Source organism: Diabrotica virgifera, chromosome 9, assembly GCF_917563875.1.
Source record: "Diabrotica virgifera virgifera chromosome 9, PGI_DIABVI_V3a".
NCBI classification, from domain to species: Eukaryota; Metazoa; Arthropoda; class Insecta; order Coleoptera; family Chrysomelidae; genus Diabrotica; species Diabrotica virgifera.
In genome coordinates this window covers 225,236,963-225,257,203 of record NC_065451.1, presented here as the reverse complement: position 1 = coordinate 225,257,203, position 20,241 = coordinate 225,236,963, and the positions used below count along the sequence as shown (strand labels likewise).

General features: G+C 36.3%; 1 protein-coding gene across 3 annotated transcripts in view; it reads right to left on the bottom strand.

The window, feature by feature from the left end:
* Positions 1 to 20,241, bottom strand: part of LOC126890889 (uncharacterized) — a 43,164-nt gene that overhangs the window by 9,285 nt on the left and 13,638 nt on the right. For all 3 annotated transcript variants that reach the window (XM_050660044.1, XM_050660046.1, XM_050660045.1), the window contains 2 exons: positions 12,282 to 12,544; positions 3,534 to 3,749 (listed from right to left, as the gene is read on the bottom strand). In XM_050660044.1, the coding sequence (XP_050516001.1) occupies positions 3,558 to 3,749; positions 12,282 to 12,544 (455 nt within the window). In that variant the 3' untranslated portion in view covers positions 3,534 to 3,557. The remainder of the gene's footprint in view (positions 1 to 3,533; positions 3,750 to 12,281; positions 12,545 to 20,241) is intronic.

Below are 20,241 nucleotides of genomic sequence, written 5' to 3'. Positions count from 1 at the left end.
AAAATGTAACTTGTCTTTCAGAAATAATACCAAAAAATTTCAGTGCCCAAGCGAAGCTAGGACAAATAATCCCAGACAAAAAATCTCCACAAATTATCCCTGGATAAAAATCCCCAGACAAAAAATCTCTGGACAAATAATCCCCACAAATTTTTTTTTACAAAATATCCCCACAAAAAAATCCCGGACAAAAAATCCCCAAGAAATATTTGCTGCCGAATAGTTCCTTAAAAATTTTCCCGTGAATGCAATCGACTCAAATGTTTTTCAGCCTCAGTGCGTGAGAGCTATAGCAATCGCCATGAAACCGCTTTTCGGCACGAAAATAATGATTAGTAATTAAGATTAAGCATGAATTGTAATTTCGATTACCAAATTTCGAATTTCAATTCCATGCAAATTTTACATGACAAACGAGTGTGAGTTTTTTTTTTAAATCGTGAAAGATATACTATGGGAAATGCGCTAAGGCTATGAGAACCATGTTGTAATTATTCGCTTAAATCTTTTACTCACTCTGCTTTGAATAACTATGTTCAAAATATTGCCTATTCTTGGTGAGAACTGCTGGTCCTGAAAACGATAATCTTGATTGTAATGCAAAAACCTGTTACTTTTTGTAAATTTAACGTCAAAAATATTTAGTTATTATCATCATCAATAGCGTCATAACTCTTCGAGTGTCCTTGCGAGTGATTTACTATTGCCTTCTATGTGTCGGTCCTGTGCCACTATTTTCCATTGTCTCACTCCCATTTTCTCCAGATCTTCTCTGACTGCATCTTTCCACCTTTTTCTAGGCCGTCCTACAGACTTTCTCCCATCTGGCCTCTCCCCGAGCAGCTATGTCTGTTTTGATTTTTTGGATAAATTTTTCGCATGGCCTGTTCTAAGGCCACGTTAAACAACAATGGAGACTCCCTGTCTCAGTCCAGAATTTACGCAGAAAGCATTTGATATTTCCCCACCTCTTCTAACTTGTGCAAAGAAGTTACTTACACACATTTGCGTTACCGCAGTTAGTTTCTTGGGTACGTCCAGCTATAACATTGTATTCCATAGTGTAGGATGATTAATTGAATCATAAAGATCTGATGCACGTCTTGATTATACTCCCAATTCTTTCAAGCATTTGTCTAATAGTAAATATTTGATCAACAATCGATCTTCCGGGCCTGAAATCACACTGGTAGTCACCAACTATTTCTTCGGCGTATAGTAGTAATATTTTTAGTAATAAATAACGAAAAATATTTATTCATCAGTTTCAATTCACTGCAAGCAACATTTCAGAAACCTGCTTCAAAAGCTTTCAAAAGCTATGTCAAAAACCTGTGTTCTGCGTTTTCATAACAAAGCTAAACATTCTTAATTGCCCAAAAATTTTTCATGGGTGTACACAGATCACAGGCCTACAGTGTTTTTGGTGCCGAAGTGTTTAGAGCTGATTTTGGGTAAAATTGGGGTGCTGATTCCGAATATGGCCTTAGTTTTGCTCTATCAGCTCTAGTTTTCAAGATAACGTAGGTCATGTCAGCTTTTATGCATTAAAATACGAATATGCTGATATGGATATACTAAATTAAAATAAAAACCAAACAATTAAAAAATACGTATATTTTAAGCCATTTCATCATCATCCAGCCCTTTGCGTCCACTGCTGGACATAGGCCTCCCTCATTTTTGTCCATTGCGCTAAATTTTGAGCACTTTGCATCCAATTCCTTGATATTTTATTGAGATCGTTAGTCCAACGAGTAGTCGGTCTTCCTCTACTTCTTTTGTCTAATCTCGGCCTCCGCTCAAGTAATCTCTTCGTCTACCTACAATCACTAATTCGGGCGACGTGCCCGGCCCAATTCCATTTCAGGGTGGCAATTCGGGAAATTACATCGGTAACTCATGTTCTTAGTCTAAGTCTTAATTTCCAACTCGGTCACGAAGCAATATACTTAGCATTGACCTTTCCATTTTTTTCTGAGCTATTTGCAGCATTTTAGAAGTTGTAGCTATCAATGTCAAAGTTTCGGCACCATAAGTCACCACAGGCAACACACATTGGTCAGATGTTTTACGTTTTAAAGAAATTGGTATATCGCTTTTAAAGATGTCTTTGAGTTTTCCATAGGCTGCCCATGCCCCATCTTCCTTGGTAGCGGTCCTCAATGGTTTTTATCTCTTGGTGAAGTCTCTCACCTTGCTCATTGCTTGTGTCATCTAAGTTTTCAGCGAAACGGTACAGGTGGCTGTGAAGATAGTTGACTTTGATGCTCATATTTCATCCATGTGATTGGAAGTTATTCAGCAAACGGTTTACCAGCTCAGCATAGTTTTCACTTTTGTGATTTCCCAGAAAATTTTTCATAATATCCACAAATGAAAGCCGAGCGTTTTTCTCTACCTCATTCATTGACCCCACAAAAGCCGGATCCTCTGTAAGAAGTCTGATCTGTGGTCCATCAAAGATTCCAGCTTTAAGTTTTTCCATACTTATCTGGGGAAGCTTCCTTCCTATGTAAACGAAGCATGGTCCATGGGCTATGAGCCATTATTAGGTGGAGGCTGAATGGGTTTACAAGTGGTAAATGTATCATTTTAAAAGTTTAAAAATACTCTCCAAGCTGTTTTATTTCCTTATAAAATAGTAATGTAACGATATTAAAGTATTATTTCTTGCATAAATAAGGCATAATACAGTGAGGACAACAAATATATACTGAGGAATAAGTTTAATTAACAATGTACATTCCTTTGAATAGCACATTCTTCATTATCTCAAATATTAAAGCTCTAATTTCGGATTTTGTCATATCCATAAAACTAGAGCTGATACAAAAAAACGAAATCCATATTTCGATTTATCGCCCCTAATATAGTAAAAATCAGCTTAAGGATTCACGGCACCAAAACAATTTTTTTTTCTGTAGGCCTGTGAATCAATGTTTTGAACTTAGTTATTCAAGGCAGAGTGAGCAAAAGATTTAAGCGAATAATTACAAGATGATTCCCACAGCCTTAGCTCATTCCCCATATCTTCTACGATTTTTGAAAAAACTCACACTCGTTTTTCATGTAAAATTTGAAGTTTTCGGCATGTAAATGATATTCGAAATTTGGTTATCGAAATTACAATAATTCATGCTTAATAATAATTACTAATCATTATTGTCGTGCCGAAAAGCGGTTTCATGGCCATTACTATAACTATTATGCACTGAGGCTGAAAAACATTCGAGTCGATTGCGTTCACGGGAAAACTTTTAGGGAACTATTCGGTAGCAAATATTTCATGGGGATTTTGTGTGGGGATATCTTGTCGAAAAAAAATTGTGGGCATTATTTGTCCGGAATTTTTGTGGAGATTTTTTGCCCGGGGATTTTTTGTCCAGGGATAATTTGTGGGAATTTTTTGTCAGGGATTATTTGTCCGAACCCCGCCCAAGCCAACCCACCCTAGAGGAAAATTCTGGGTGAGCCACTGATAATAATGTATCCCGCTACTGTATACATCAACAAAATAACAAAATACTTACATCAAAAATTCCCTAGGATCACTTTTACTTTGGTTTTACTTTGTTACTATTAACATTAACAGCTTCGCCAGGATTGCCAAAAAATCGTGGAGGCTTTTCATTATACCTTGTATATGACCACGGAACTGAATGATTTACAGAATCGACGCTGCCTTTTCTTTCATTGTTCTCCATTCCTTCTATCACGTCTGGAAATTTCAAATAACTGGAAGTTACCTAAAATATATTCAAATTTAGAATCCATAGATATATAGACCTGGATCCTGCGTACCAAAAAAAGTTGATTAATAGCAAGCTGAAAATTTGTTAATAGCTTAACGGTGTCTAGGCGGACAAACTTTGATGTACGGGTACACTGGAACAGGGGAATTTTTAATTATGGAACAGTTTAAAAATTTGGAACGTCAGATTATGAAAACGTCCCATGTATTTTGTCGGACAGAACATCCAATTGATTTGTTACCCTTTCATTAAACATCATCATCATCATCAATGGTACTACAGCCCTATGAAAGAGCCTCGACCTTCCCAAGTCTATTACGCCAGTCAGTCCTATCCATTGCCAACCGTTGCCAGTTTGCTGCGCCTATTTTTCTCCCATCCTCATCTACACCACCCTTCCATCTAAGTTTTGGCCTGCCCCTATTTCTACTTCCCACAGGTTGTGACATGAGGATTCTTCTAGGAGGGTTGTTATACTGTGATCTTGCTAGATGTCCTGCCCATCTTAGTCTTCCTATTCTTATAAGAGATCGTCTTTACCACCAAATATAATAATATGTTTATATCTGTGGTATACCTCGTAGTTGTACCTCCTCCTCCAAATACCATTTTCACAGATGCCACTGAATATTCCTCTCAGGATCCTTCGTTCAAATATAAGCAGAATGTTTTCATCTGCCTTGGAGATGGTCTTAATCTCTGATCCATATGTCAACACTGATTGTATAAGGGTTTTGTATATGGTTATTTTTTTTGTCTTAAGTTTCTGCTTCTCATATGTCTACTCAGTCCCAAATAGCATTTGTTTGCTAGGATTATCCTTCGCTTGATTTCTTCCGTCATGACGTTCTCCTTGGTGATCAGGGAGCCTAAGTATGTGATTTTGTCCACCACTTCAAAGGTAAAGTTATCAACCGTGAATTGGTGACCGATGTTTCTGGCTCTATTGTTGGGTATTGATGCCATTATCTTAGTTTTCTCCTCGTTTACTTGCAGGCCCATATTTTTTTGAGGCAATTGAGAAGGTGGTATACATTTCTTCTAGCTTGGTTGTTGTGCGGGCAACTAGGTCCACGTCATCTGCATATGCCAAAATTTGGGATGATTTATTAAAAATATTTCCTCTATTGTCTATTCGGGCATCTCTGACTGCCTTTTCCAGAGCTATGTTGAAGAGGAGGCACGCCAGCGCATCTCCCTGTCGCAGCCCAACATGCGTTTCAAACGCCTGTGGTTGTTCGCCCTGTATTTCGACTTTGCAACAACTTTACGCATTGTAGCCTTAACCAATCTTATTAGTTTATCAGGGATGTGGAATTCATCCATGGCTTCATACAAATTATTTCTTAGAACACTATATCATAGGCCGATTTAAAATCTACGAAAAGATGGTATGTGTCTATATTGAATTCATTAGTTTTTTCCAGTATTTGCCTTGGCACAAAGATCTGGTCTGTTGTTGATCGACCAGGCCTAAAACCACTTTGATATTCTCCAAGAAGCTCCTCTGAATGTGCACTTAGGCGACTATATAAGATACTCGAAAATATTTTGTAGGCTGTATTAAGGAGGGTTATTCCCCTATAGTTTCTACATTCCAATTGATCATCCTTTTTATGTAGTGGGCAAACGATTCCAATACACCACTCTTCCGGGATTTATTTCTCATTCCAGGCTCTCAGTATTATTTTATATATTTGATTAGCCAGAGTAGCACCTCCATATTTAATAAGTTCTGCGGGTATACCATCACTTCCTGGAGATTTATTACTTTTAGGTGTTTTATTGCATCCCATACTTCTTGAATTGATGAAGGCTCTAATGGTATATTGTTGCTTGCTCCTGGGGGTGGTTGATTTAGATATTCTACTTCGATAGTAAGTAGTTCTTATAGTGTTCCACCCCTTTCCAATATTTCTTCTTTTGTATTGTGTTTACATAGCCTTGGTTTGAATTCCTTTCTTGCATTATTCAGAGTTTTATATAATTTTCTTGTTTGATTTTCCTGTTTTAATGTCTCAAGTTCTTCCAGTATTCTATTTTCATAGATTTTCATAGAAAGAAACCATGCTCATGTTCTTTCTAAAATTGTATTGCGTGTCCTCACCTTTTGGGAGTAATACAAGCCTTAAGATTTTCCAATTCGCCGAAAATCGCTGTGTCCCAAATAGGACATTCATGTGTTCGAAAAGTCATGCAGCCACCAAACTTCTGGCGGTATCCCATTGAGTCCAGGAGTCCTTCGTACCTTTAGGACTTAACGCTTTATTGAGTTCGTCGGTTGTAAATAGTTAGTACAAATCGTTTAGCTTCTTCGTCATACTCACTCCATGCCAGAAGCCAGATGGGAACAGCTCTCGTGCAATCTTAATTTTCTTATCCAGTTGCATCTGATATAGAGTGTATGCCTGAAACATGTTTATCAAGAATTTTTAGTAAGACAACGTAATCTCTTCCATATTGTTGATTGCAGCAGACCAGCTTTTCATCTACTAAGGTTTTACTCGTTGGAGAAACCTCATCAAGTCACCAGTCTTCTAAAGTTACTTCTCCTATCCTAGGTGGGAAATCATTACGGTGATTCTAACTTTATTCACAGCTGTCTCGAATAATCATCATCATCATCATCTGGCGCTACAGCCCTGCGTGGGTCTTAGCCTGCAGAAGACTTTCTCTCCAGTCGTCTCTATACATTGCCTTCCTCCGTCTAGCACGTATTCCCATATTTCTCATGTATTCATCGTTGTTATCAAGGAACTATGTTCTGGGTCTTCGTCTTCTTATCTGACCAATGGGTCTATCCAGTGGCGTAGCTGAAGATTTCGGGGCCCTCCCGCGACGATTTTTGTGGCCCCCCCCCCCACAATTTTTGTGGGTATTATAAACATAACGACAACCAATAACAGTATAATTAGTAAAATATGTGTAAATGAAAATATTTGCCCTTTCTTTAATAAGTCTTCATTAGTTAGTGTTAATAGATTTTTTGGGAATAGATATGAAAACTTATTATCCATGTTTCTTAATTCGACAAACCTATTAGTGAGTTGTTGCAATATTATAACTAAATTTTTCTACGACCGTTTAGTAATGTGCTCATTATTCGCTATTTTTGAATAGATAATAACACCTATTACTTTACCCGTGAGTAATAGTTCATTACTCACGGGCTGAAGTTACTCACGGGTCATTACTCACGGGCTGAAGTTAGGTTCAAGTAGCGAATATCACTTTTAATATTAGTCTTATATAAACTGCAAATAAAATTACTTACAATAAAATAACTTGTTTATTTAACAAAATAATTATTGTAATTATTTATATCAATAATTAACTTCGACAATTTTTTAAACGATTTTTAACTGTAACAATGCGTCCGTATATTTTTTACTTTTATACTTTGTTTACTATTATGAATTTTGACGTTTACCATTTTCAATGACAGTGACGTTAGCGAATTTGCTGTGTTTATTGGAATTTAAAACTTATATTGTGTTTATTTTATAAAGTTATCTTGTGATATATATTTTAAGTATAACATATTATATATAGTAATATTCTTATATTATATATAGTTAAATATAAATGTGCATTATAAAATTTTAAATACGTCAACCGACAATAGCCATTTCCTGTTTATTACAGTGACAGGAGGTACAAATTTATACTCATAATTTTTCGGAAATGAATATAACTTGAATTGACTATTTATTTATTGTTGTGTCTTTTACAATAGGTACATAGGTATAAAGACAGCATTGCTAATTAATAGTAAGCAACCAATTAGGTATTCAGCCGTGTACTATTGGTAAACAAAATTAATTTTTGTAAATTATAATTTTAATCTGGAGTAGTTGATAATTATATTTTTTTACTAATTAAAATAAAGAAGGTCGTAGAAAAAGTATAGTGTTCTACTTGCATGTAATGGCTATTACTCACTCTGATGAATTACGACACTCGCCTACGGCTCGTGTTGCAAACTTCATCATCGTGAGTAATAGCCATAATTACATGCTCGTTGAATAATATACTATTACATTGAAAACATTAACTTCAAAACTTTTTTTGCTACAAGTAATTTTTTCGTCGCAGCTGAGCTCATCGTACATTTTTTTATACGTTTTATCCGTTTATTATTAAATTCCCGTATAATGTTGTTCGAAGCTATTTCCTTGTGGCATTTTTATAATAATTAACTATTTAGATGGGAAATAAGCCACAATTAAATTGAAAAAAATAATTGTGTTAACGTTTCGACGCCCAAATCGGGTGTCGTTGTAAAAATACAAAATACTACTAAATTAAACAAAAATGTTGTTGCTTAGTAAAAAATTCTTCTAACAATTTATTTAATCTGACTCACTTATATCGGCAATTAAGACATATTATATTATACATTTTAAAGTAGAAGACTTTAAAATGATATTGCCAATATTTATGAACTGCGTTCCTGGAACGACTTTACTGAAAGATGAAATCGATTACATGAAATCAACCCCAACTCAAGAATATCCGACAGTAAAATTCTCGCGTTAGAGATTCCATAGTAAATCACGATATAAATGAGTCAGATTAAATAAATTATTACAACAATTTTTTACTAAGCAACAACATTTTTGTTTAATTTAGTAGTATTTTGTATTTTGACAACGACACCCGACTTGGGCGTCGAAACGTTAATAAAATTATGTTTTCAATTTAATTGTGGCTTATTTCCCGTCCTGTATAATACCCCACTATTCTGCTATTCCTGCTGCTTCTTCTAAAGTTTCGGAAAACGAATTTCTCATTTCTCAAAGATTGTCACGAGATTTTTCAAAAAGTTGACGGGCAACCGTTATCTCTTCCGTATCAGATTGCAAAAGTTTTGATGTTAGATTAATAAAGTTACGTACATATTTTAGATTGAATATGTAGTACTGTTAACGGCAAATTCAAAATTATTCATATGATCTAATTCATTAGCTTCTACTTTTACATCGTTTTTTTAGATAGTAATGAAATTTTCGTTAAAGATTTCATTACTTGTAGGAAAGCTCGACGCAAAGCCATAACAGCATCATGCCTGGATGACCACCGGGTTTCACATAACCTATTAAGTGTTGGCAAACGCGATGAATCCAAAGTCATAATAGTACCTAGTACATCCCATCTTTTAATACTTGCACTAAAAAAACTTAATTATATCGTAAAAAATCAACTCCTGCACACCAGCAATGGCTTCATTCAACACTAGGTTCAGATTATGGGATGCACAATGAACATAAGAACCTGTTTTTTTAATGTCAGTTATGCGCCTTTGTACGCCTGAATAAACACCACTCATAACAAAAACTAAGTTTTCAATCTAATAGCACATAAAACAACATCCAAAAATGCTACTATACATCCTACCAGATTGAAAACAATAATAAGTTTCGAAACCGGTAGAGGTGCTTGCTGCACTCTCTGATTGAACTGGAATAATGATGCAGCTGTAGTTTCGTGTTGCAACGAAATTGAAAATGGTTATTCATTTTTGACCACTCATAACGTTTGCCCCATCATCCCCCTTTCCTCTGTAGTTGTGTACGGAAAGGTGCTTTGATTGTATAAGTTTTAAAATTTCATTTACAAGACCTTCTGCACTTTGGTCTAATAGGCGAATAAATCCCAAAGATCTTTCAACAACTTCTGCTTTGGAAGGTAAATTATTTTCATCGCAAGTTATTTTTACATACCGGAAAATAAAACTAAGCTGATCGTCTTTGGAAATATCTTGAGTGGTATCAAATGAATAAAAACAATTTTTTAACAACTTTTTCAGTTTCTCCAGCCAGCAAATTTATAACTTCGTCTTGTTTTTGGGGGCTCAAGTAATTTGTTTTTAAGTTATTGTTTTTATCAATTAATTTAGCTAAAGCAGGACCATATTTAGCTAGTAAAAGAACCCCTGACAAAAATTACCTTTTTGGGATTCGCTTTCGTCTAAACTACCAATATGCAGTGTTGCGAATCGGCGGATAATTATCCGATTTGCGTACCTTTTTGAGAGTTGTCGTATCTTCTTCGTATCTTTAAATAAATCGGATATTTGCGGATATTTTTCAGTGTATCTACCATCGACTAAAACTTTCTCATCCATATATTCCCAACACCAACAACACATTAATTTTGTTTGGTTCCACCCAAATTTTTATAAATAGCCTATACTGGATGAATAATAGTGACATCCGATACTTTTCATCTTTTGACAAAAGGAACATGTGCCGATTCTTTTGTTTAGAATTTAAAAGCACAAGTGCATCCACTTAAGGCATACTAATCCATTTCAAATTTCAAAAACCGTCTGCCGTCCGATGTTATTTATGAGTTTTTAGTTTTTAGTCTTTAAACTTATGAAAGCTAATTCACGCACGATTTAGTTTTATTTTCATTTTATGTAGTGCAGTAAACGTTTCCAGATTTCTCGGACATGAGATATAGTTAAATCTAGTTCTTTTTTGTAAAGTTCTATCAAATCTAATATCTTAAACAAAACCATTTCATCAAAACATGTTATACTTACCTAATTATATTTATGATTTTTTTGAGGAATGTAATGGTACTATGCAGAAAAGAACTTTCCGGCACAGAAACGTCACTTTTCTGCACACTACTGTCAGTTATTCTGTGAGAAAATATTAAGTTTGTTAACATAAAATTGTGCAGAAAAATGCATTTGGAATAGTGGTTGTAGAAAAATCTACTTATTTGAAACTAGTAATATCTAGATATCTACTAATTAACTCAAAAATCCTTCAAATTTTTTGCCTATAAAAATTATTTAGTCGGGCATTAACGTTGAACGCACGATGGGTATTATGGATATTAACTTTGATACCTTAATAACTACAAGACTGTCAAATACATTTATATTGTTTTAGTTGTAATAAATCTTTAGTTGTTAAAAAAACGTAGGCGCAAAATTTCGGACCAATAATCTTTAAACGTATTAATTTTTTTCGAATCCTGAGAAAACTAATAAATATTTTTGAAAAATTTGAACGCAGAATGAAAGATTACATTATTACCGAGGGCTGAAAGTCCCTTAGAATAAACAAAATGTTTCTTTTGAATGAGATATTTGAAACTAAAAATCACACTTAATATTCTCTTTTCCTTTTACCCCTGTAACATATTAGAATAAAAATTATAGAAGTCTTCAGGGACTTTCGGCCCTCGGTAATAATGTAATCTTTCATTCTGCGATTAAATTTTTAAATAATACTTATTAGCTTTCTCAGGACTAGAAAAAAATAATGCATTTTAAAAGCATTGACCAGAAATTTTGCGCCTATGCTATTAATGTAGCTGTAGTTTATTTTATATTGATTTATTTATTATTTATTTTTCCAGTACCTAGTTTTAGGTAGTTATTACGTTTTAATAAAATAATACTTAAAAGTGGTTTTTTTACTTAAATAATTATAATAAATTAATATAACGATCCAAATAATGAAATATTTATATTTAATATTTATTTATTTAGAATTTAAGACTTACGATAATACAAAATACGAATAATATAATAATAGTAAGTAAATAGTATTTACGTACATGGATTAGGTAATAATCAGCTAGAATACGAGATTTTCATCTATAAACGAAAATTTTTAAACTGTGAAATAGAGAATCCAGTAGATTAAAGGGCCGGTTGTTCGAACACTAATCAGAAATGGATTCAACTGATCATTATCAAATATTTATTTACTGTCAATGTCAACTTTGATTGGGTTGCTGAAAACATATTTGATTACAATTATGAGATTAATTGATTAATTAATCAATTATGTTAATTATCATAATGATAATTGATTACAATCAACTGATTGGCGTACGAACAACGGGTTTTGTTATTTGATGGTTGTTAAGGGGACTAAAAGAATAACATTGGCAACATTGATTTTAATAACAGAATAATTTTTGACCTAGCGTACCTTTTCGTGACAAATCGGATATTTTTCGAGCGATCATCGGATAATCTAGAGAAATCCGATTGGCAACACTGCCAATATGTCCACGAAACGCTAAATTGCACCCGGAAAGAGTAAGTGTTACGTCAATTACCCGCTTCATTACTTCCTTTCAAATTTTTTATTTTGGTGGTCATTAGGAAAATATGTTTTGGTCCCCAATTTAAAGAAAGTAGAAGTATTAAGCTTGAAGGCTTTAAGGGGCCCCTTCTAACGTCGCCCCCCCCCCGCCTTGCAGGCCCTGCGGGCCTGTCAGCTACGCCACTGGGTCTATCAAGGAACGTTTTTCTAGCGTTTTTCTGGGTCAGTTTGTTCCATCCAAGTACAAAAATGTATTATTCTGTCCATGTAATAATTCAAATGAGAGATAAAAACTTGTCTGGACCAGTGGCGGATCTACAGAGGGATTCTTTCCCCCAGCAAGGTCCAAAATTAAAGAAAAACTATGTTGGAAAAATCCACCCTACCTAAAAGGTAAATGTCTAGATTCGCCACTGGTCTCCTATAGACCTTTCCATAATATACAAACCTTTGGACTACTTTGATTTGAAGACATAGAGTCGATACTGTATCTTGTAGCGCTGACACATGCGACTGGTTGTGGACTGTCCACTGATGGTTTTCTGTGTCTCGCAGACATTCTTATGTTTTCGCCGGGATTGTTATCGTTATCAGATTTTGCCGAAGAACTACTCACAATACTCGTATTTTCTTCGTTTCCATAAAACAATTGCCATTGTCTGATCCTTGATTCTGTGGAGTTGTGTGCAGCTGATCGATGATAAGTGTTGCCTAAAAATAGTTGAATGATTATTATTACACAACGATTTAGATTTGGATAAATTACTGTAAGAAAAAATACTGGGATGGATGGCAAATGAACTCGTATTGCCCGATCAAGTTTAACGTCGTTACCACTAACCATTTCGGCGATAATAGTTAAATCGATTACTTATGGAGCTCGATAAGTTCGAAACGATTTAACCGATTTTGATCACTAAACATGAGTTTGAAAGGTATTAATACCTAGTGTCAGATACACGAAAGGTCAAATAATAAGATATCTGAAGGTATTATAGGATTATTCCGGTGGTGATGTTGACGGAATTAATTGAAAACAATAAGAATAATGTAACAAAACTAACGGTAAATATTTTATTTATTTTGGTAACAAAAAATGTGTTTCGCTTAGGTCTCGGAAAAGGTCTTCGTGAGAACGGTCGGTGTGTGTGAATCGTTCACATGCTAAGTAGTAACCGAAAAGAAAGCCACAAACGATAATATGTTTGTGTTTCTTTCCTCTGACCAGATGAGCAATAAATCATTTAGGTCTGGCGTATACTGGCAGTTTTAAGAAAACAATTTCGAATGCATTAAGTGAGTTGTTGACATAATTGTCTGATATGGTAATTAATTTATGGGGGTGCAGTTTGTTAAACCGCACAAACGAAAAACAGATGGTGAAGGATACATTCAGTTTCGTAAAATCATGTCCCTCTTAACATCTGGTTTGTATTTACATGTGAATTTTGAATGACTAATGTTTCGTTTTTGAGAAAAAATAATTAAAAATTAAGAAAATAAAATTAGCAGAAATAGTAATTATAGCGTATCGCTATAGGATTTAGTGAGCTTGAAAACCCGTTTTTCCTTAGGAAATGGATTTTATCATACTTATGAGGCCTATAACTCAAAAATTCGAATTTTCCCAGATATGAGATATACACCGTTAGTCGTGTCTGGAGTCCTCTTACAAACGCTCAGTTATTGGCACCGTTCGCCAATGGAAATTTTGAGTAATTGTCGAAAAACAAAAATTAAAGTTAAATTTTTCAGTTTTTCGGCTACACTGAGCCGTGTGTATGCCAGATCCTGACCACTATTGCATAGCTTAACTCAAGCGCTATTGATTTGGTGCATTTGCGGTTTTCTTGTCTCTCTTTGGAGATAACGTATATTTACCTAAAAAGTATGCCCTGTTGTAGCTATCCAAAGATCGATGGAAAGAGAGGAGTAGGAAAGAAAAGACTATCGTGGCTCAGAAACATCCGACAATGGACAGGGCTAAATTTTGAACAGCTAATAAAAACAGCTGAAAACAAAGAAGAGTTGCAATTGTAGTAGCCAACCTCCATTGAGGAGAGGACACTTTAAGAAGAAGAACCTATCCAATCCTGGCTTATGGGTGGTCAAAAGTCACAAACTACACCGGTTCTGAATCGGCCCCGACCCCCTCTTGAAACACAGAAAAAAAGTAAGTTATCAATCGAAGTAGCACAGAAAACGACAATAAATATCGTTCCCATACCACCAGATTGACAACAGGTGGAATACTTTCTTTGGTTACAACCTCCCGAGATTTTCAACAACAGCATCCTGTATGATTTATAATTTTTGAAAATCTCGGGAGGTTGTAACCAAAGAAAGTATTCCACCTGTTGTCAATCTTTATTATTGTCGTTTTCTGTGCTACTTCGATTGATAACTTACTTTCTTTTTCGGTAGATGGCTCTAGTACATCCGTGACATTTCTTTCTTTGCAATTCGGAAAGGCCCAAAGTGGGATGGAAATCGGAGAGAAGAGGACATGGGACTACTGATGAGGAGGAAAAAACCTCCGAAACAGGTATAGACTCTTCCTGCACTCTCCGATCAGGGCCGGACTGGCTCATGAAAAAGGCGCGAACCCAAATTCTAAAAAAGGCGCCAACCTAATATCTAAACAAAGGCTCCAGACCCCCCTCCTAAGATTTTACATCAAACTTTTTAGGCAAAGTAAATCAATATTACTCGTGAATTTTTTTAAGTTTAATTTTAATTTAACTCCATGAAGCAATTTACGATTTTTATTGGGAATAGTAAATTATATTAAGATGCCACAAAAACATAACTTCAGTTTCCCTGTATCACTTTTAGTCCGGAGATATTGGAGTGAGTCATCAGTGGTGGTGCAGCTGGAACAAGCTATGAATGAATGAGATGATATGGAACATCATCAACTACATCAACATCAGTAGTGAAGGGGACAAAAGGCAAGTACTTAGCAAAGAGGAAAAGAAGAAGGAGGAAACTATAATCTTCGGAAGAAGAGGGTCTTCGGCTAGAAGATATTCGGTCAGGGGTAGGGACCTCACCAAGACGGATGTTCCAGGGGAGGCAACCTTGCAAAGGAGCTCCTCACTTGGGGAAAAAAGAACTAGAGGGAAGGAGGAGAACTCCGACATAAGACTATGGTAAGAGCAATGGAGAAACGAGAGTTACAAATAATTTAGTGAGACTAATGTCTGACCATACAAACACGAAGGTCGAGATCAAGAATGATGTATGTATAAACCTTAAGAGTGTCACCGAAGACATGGAGAGCACTTTCAGACAAGTCACCCTCGGCAGCATTGAGAAACGAGATAGAAAGTGGAGAAAACCGGCGAGGAAGGAAGAACTAAGGAGACGGCAAGTGTGTCCACACCGATGGGCTTCGAAAGTTCTTCCCCGAAAAAATTAGTGAAAGAGAGATAGAAATGATCGCAACGAGAAATGATCGCAACGGTCTCGAACTCAGGTGAAAGAGGCTATGAAAAAATAAACGACATTATAATAAAGTCGAATGGGAAGAAAATATCTATACGCGGTCGCCAAACCGGGAAGAGGGAATAAATCTGCAGGCGACTTAGTAGTGGTCATGGAGCAAGGACTTTCCGGTGAGGGGAAAAGGTACCACGACCTGATAAGGGAAAAACCGGTAGTATGTTCAGGAGGTATATACAGGCCAGGAGCGGTGAAGTACCTTTAACTTAATACTATGACCACAATTACAAGAAAGGGTCAGGAGGAAGAGAACAGGGGAAATCGTCAGACTATTTTCATGGTTCCTGTAGAGAAATGGGTGACAGGGATAAGAGACTAGTGGCAATTCTTTTGAAATTGAGGGAAAACATGGAGACACTGGAGATCAGAGTAATTATATTATCATTGCCCTCCATTACTCTTAATAATTGGGGGCTATAGAAGTAGGAATATCAGGCAAATCCTGAAAGTAATCTTCATGGGTATGGACATCCCCCTCTCACTGAGGAGTACGAACGCGGGGACGCAGAAGTTGATTGTGAAGGGAGGTAGAAAATCCTACACCGAGTTGCTAATCAAGGGTAGCGCAGAGACGAGGAAGGAGAGGATTAGCGTCAAAAGCGCTAAGAAGACTAGGGGCGGGGACCTCAACCTCGAAGTGGCAGAAAAAGAACAAGCCGAGCACTTGAAGAAGACTATCGTGGCCCGCACGGAGGGAAACACAGTAGACGATGTCCGAAGCTATCAGGACCAGGTGAAAATATTTGGTATAAACGGAGATGTCACAAAGGAAGAAATCCTGAAGATGGTTTGAAGGTATACCGGCAGCAGGAAGCCTAACGACGTCAAACTCGTCTCCATGGGAAAATGAAGAAGGCAGTATAACCGTTAGAGTCGGAATCGCAGCCAAGAAGGCGCTGGAAAGAGAACATATACCCATTGGCCGGAAGCCGTGCAAGATACGAGAGAGTCTGCATGTGCCTCAGATGCCTGCAATTCCGGCATAGTAAAACCGACTGCAAGGGAAAAAAACAAATCGGACTCCTGCTACCGATAAGGCAAGGGGGCACTAGGCACGAGATTAAAGTAGTGAGGCGACTTTCTGCCTTACGTGTAAAGTCCGGTCACAGAGCCGACAGCTTACAGTTCTCGGAGTATAAAAAACTGATCCTGGAAAAGCGGGGCCTCAAGAGAGACCCTGCCACAAGGGACGAAGAAAGGATGGATGAAAGCACCTAGGACCAGGAATCAGACAAAAACCATCTAATACGAAGTTCCTTCAAATAAATGTGGGAAGGGCGAGGACCACTCACGATGTTGCAGAAACACTTGCACGAAGAGAAAGTTGTGACGTGATCCTCTTTCAGGAGTCCAATGTCAAGTTGGTCTCTCGACAAAGAATTATTAAACATAGGAGATCTGATGGGACAGGGAAAAACCTATCAGAATGGTTCCACGCCACAGAGATTACTTTGCTAAATGATGGTAAGGCACCTACGCTTGTGAGAGATAATAGTGAATCCTTTCTGAACATCTCACTGGTTTCAGCGTCACTTATAAACAGGGTCATAAGCTAGACTGTTTTGGAAGAAGAATCGCTTAGCTTACATAAATATGTGAGTTTTGAAATAACGAGCAAAAGGAAGAAACAGGAAGATAGAGATATCGATCTAAAGAGACTTTTAAATGAGGAGGTTCTTATGGATGCTTTTGGCTTGATTGGTCCGAGATGCGAGGATGTAAGTAAGTTGATCGAGGGTCTAAGTGCGACATCACAGTTGGCTTATGTGAAGTCAAATGGGAGGTATGAAAGGAAACAACCATACTGGTGGAATGAGCGGCATAATTATCTGAGGACAAATTGTATTAGAGTAAGAAGGATGCAACAAAATTCAACTCGTATTAGGTATCAGATTAGCTTTAAAGGTAGCAGATTAGATAAAGAATGCCTGATATGAGTTGAACGAGTTGAATTTTGTTGTGCCCACTGGCCTTTTTATGTAGCACTCTAGCAACAATCTTATATGTATAATGTAGAAGTAAAAATTGTCTTCGAGGGCGCCGCTCGTTGCATCTAAGCTATTTATTAAAATAGAATCAGCGGGGATTGATACCTACGAAAGGCGCCTGAATCGCAAAAATGGTTTTCGAGGGCGGCGCTCATCGCACCTAAGCTATTTGATTATCTGATACCTGATACATGTTGACAAGTTGTATTTTGTTCATTGTCTGGCTTCATTATTTAGTATTCTGGGGCACAACAATCCAGTATTTTTACCGTAGTTATGGAGCGCAAATAATTTAGGCCAATTGTGGGATGTAACATGTAACACTCTTTATATTAGATATCTGATAATCAAATAGCTTAGATGCGAGGCGCAGTGCCCTTGAAGACCATTTTTACAATTTGGGCGCTTTTCGTAGGTATAAATATCCGCTATTTCTATTATATTAGAAACAGCAAAAATTGATACCTATATGTCTTCGAGGGCGTCGATAAAAATTTTCTTCGAGGGCGCCGCTCGTTGCATCTAAGCTATTTATTAAAATAGAATCAGCGGATATTGATAGGTACCAAAGGCGCCTGAATCGAAAAAATTGTCTTCGAGGGCACCGCGTCTATGCTTTTTATTATAATGGAAACAGCGGAAATTGATATCTACGAAAGGCGCCCGAATCGTAAAAATTGTCTTCGAGGGCGCCGCTCGTTGCATCCAAGCTATTTATTATAAAAAAACAGCTGATATTGATACCTACGAAAGGTGCCCGAATCGTAAAAATCGTCTTCGAGGGCGCCGCGTCTAAGCTATTTATTATAATACACACAGCGGAAATTACCTACGAAAGGCGCCGGAATCGTAAAAATTGTCTTCGAGGGCGCCGCTAGTTGCATCCAAGCTATTATGAAAGAAACAGCGGATATCGATACATATGAAAGGCGCCCGAATCGTAAAAATGGTCTTCGAGGGCGCAGTCCGTCGTAGTGAAGCTATTTGATTATCTGATGCCTGATACAAGTTGTCTTTTGTTGTACCGACTGGCTTCATTATGTAGGATTCTGATTACTGAGGCATGTAAAAGCATTTTTTAGGGGAATGGTAGCTGCATCATTTTTGTGTAAAGGTTAAAAAAAAAAATTTCCAGTTTAATTTTTTTTATGGATAGATAGGTACTAACAAAGGCAAAAGGCGCACCGGCCCGAGGGCCGGTGGGCCGGCGGGCCAGTCCGGGCCTGTCTCTGATTCAACCAGAGTATTATGCAGCTGCTGCATTTTCGTGTTGCAAAGAAATTAAAAATGTTTATACACAGAAAAAAAATTCTGATTTATAGAAATTGAGTCAAATTTCTGAGCTCGGTAATTTTTGAATGATATAACCGATTTTCAAAATTGGACATGCCTTGGAAATTTAATGATCAATAATAGATATCAGAAGCTGCGGAGGTCGGACTTAAATTTTCGAAATTTTTGTAAAACCCACACCCTTGGACCAACATGGATGGTTGACATATTATGGATTGGAGGGTCTTTTTCTAAACTTTAAGATGGAATCTGGCTCATTTTTCAATTCAGTCTGGTTGACAGAATCGAAAAATTCGCGTATATATTATATGTATTATTGTGTGTCAATTTATCAATCAAAGATAGAATAAAAATTATATTTTTTTTATATAACGCGGGCACATAAATTTGGTACACCCTGTATATTGATTTGTAAATATTTATTAGAAGTTAGCTTGCATGTAAGTGGGTTTCTCCTTTAATTAGTTTTTCGATGAAGAATTAAAGACTTTTGTGAATAATTAAAGTGAAAGGAAGATGTGTTTAGGATTATAATGTAAAAAGATTGTTTATTACGGGAAAGGTAGAATCTACAGGTAGAGGTAATTATTAGTTTCTAGAAAAATAGTTTAAAAGAAAGTTTGGAATTTTAATCTCTTTTTGTTTAACCCCGAGTAAATGTTGTAGAATTCCCCGAAAGTAATTATTATGATGGTAGGAATATTTTTGAAAGAATGACTGTTTGTTTTCGAATGAAAAGAGAGGAAGGTGGAGAGATAAATGTTTCTGATTGGCTAGGGAATTTGGAATGGGGAAAGAGAAGCTTGAAAGTTGAGACAGTTTGAAAAAGAAAAGATTATTATGTGATTGGCATTGCTGAAGAGCAGTCAACGTTTTCGTGGATAGTTAGAAAGCAAGTACCAGTGGTTGTTTGATAGTGGAGAATAGAGCTGAAAAGTGGAACGAGAGACAGATCAAATTGAGGCGAAATACCTCTTTGATTCTGTATTATTGTGAGAAGGAGAGGAGAGAACTTTTGGAGTTGTTTGTTTTTTGTTGGAGAATTGGTGCTGGTGTGCTGCTAGATTGAAACTTGAGAACGGAGAGGGCTTTGATGGGTAGCCTAACATAGTCAACAAGGGAGAACTGTTTTGGGTCAAGAGAAGACGTCAGAGTGAGTGAAGCAAAAGGTCAGTCAATTTATGTGAAAGATATTTTTATGTTCGGAAACTAAAATTTTGAGTAAAAGCATATGAATTAAGATTCCAATATTTCAAAACTTAAATAGGAAGTATAAGTAATTTTTCGAATACCTAAATTTGTTTGTTTAGCTTGTTTTATCAAAGTCATCGGGAACAAACCGAAAAATTGTTATTTGAACTAGAATAAATTTAAGTGGTAAAAATTTCATTCGGACAGCTGTGTCCACAGGTTTTAATTTGATCGATTTTAGAGTATTAGACCAGGGCGCATCTGTAAAAATATTAGTACATTTGGACGTTGAGAGATGACTCAAATTTTTTTGCAGAAATTGCTTGAAAATAAATCAACTAATAATATTTCAGTTATCCTCCCTCTCAAAAAGGTCCGGAACATTGTTTAATTAGTCAAAAAATTAAGGAAAAATTCGATTTTTTCTTGGTT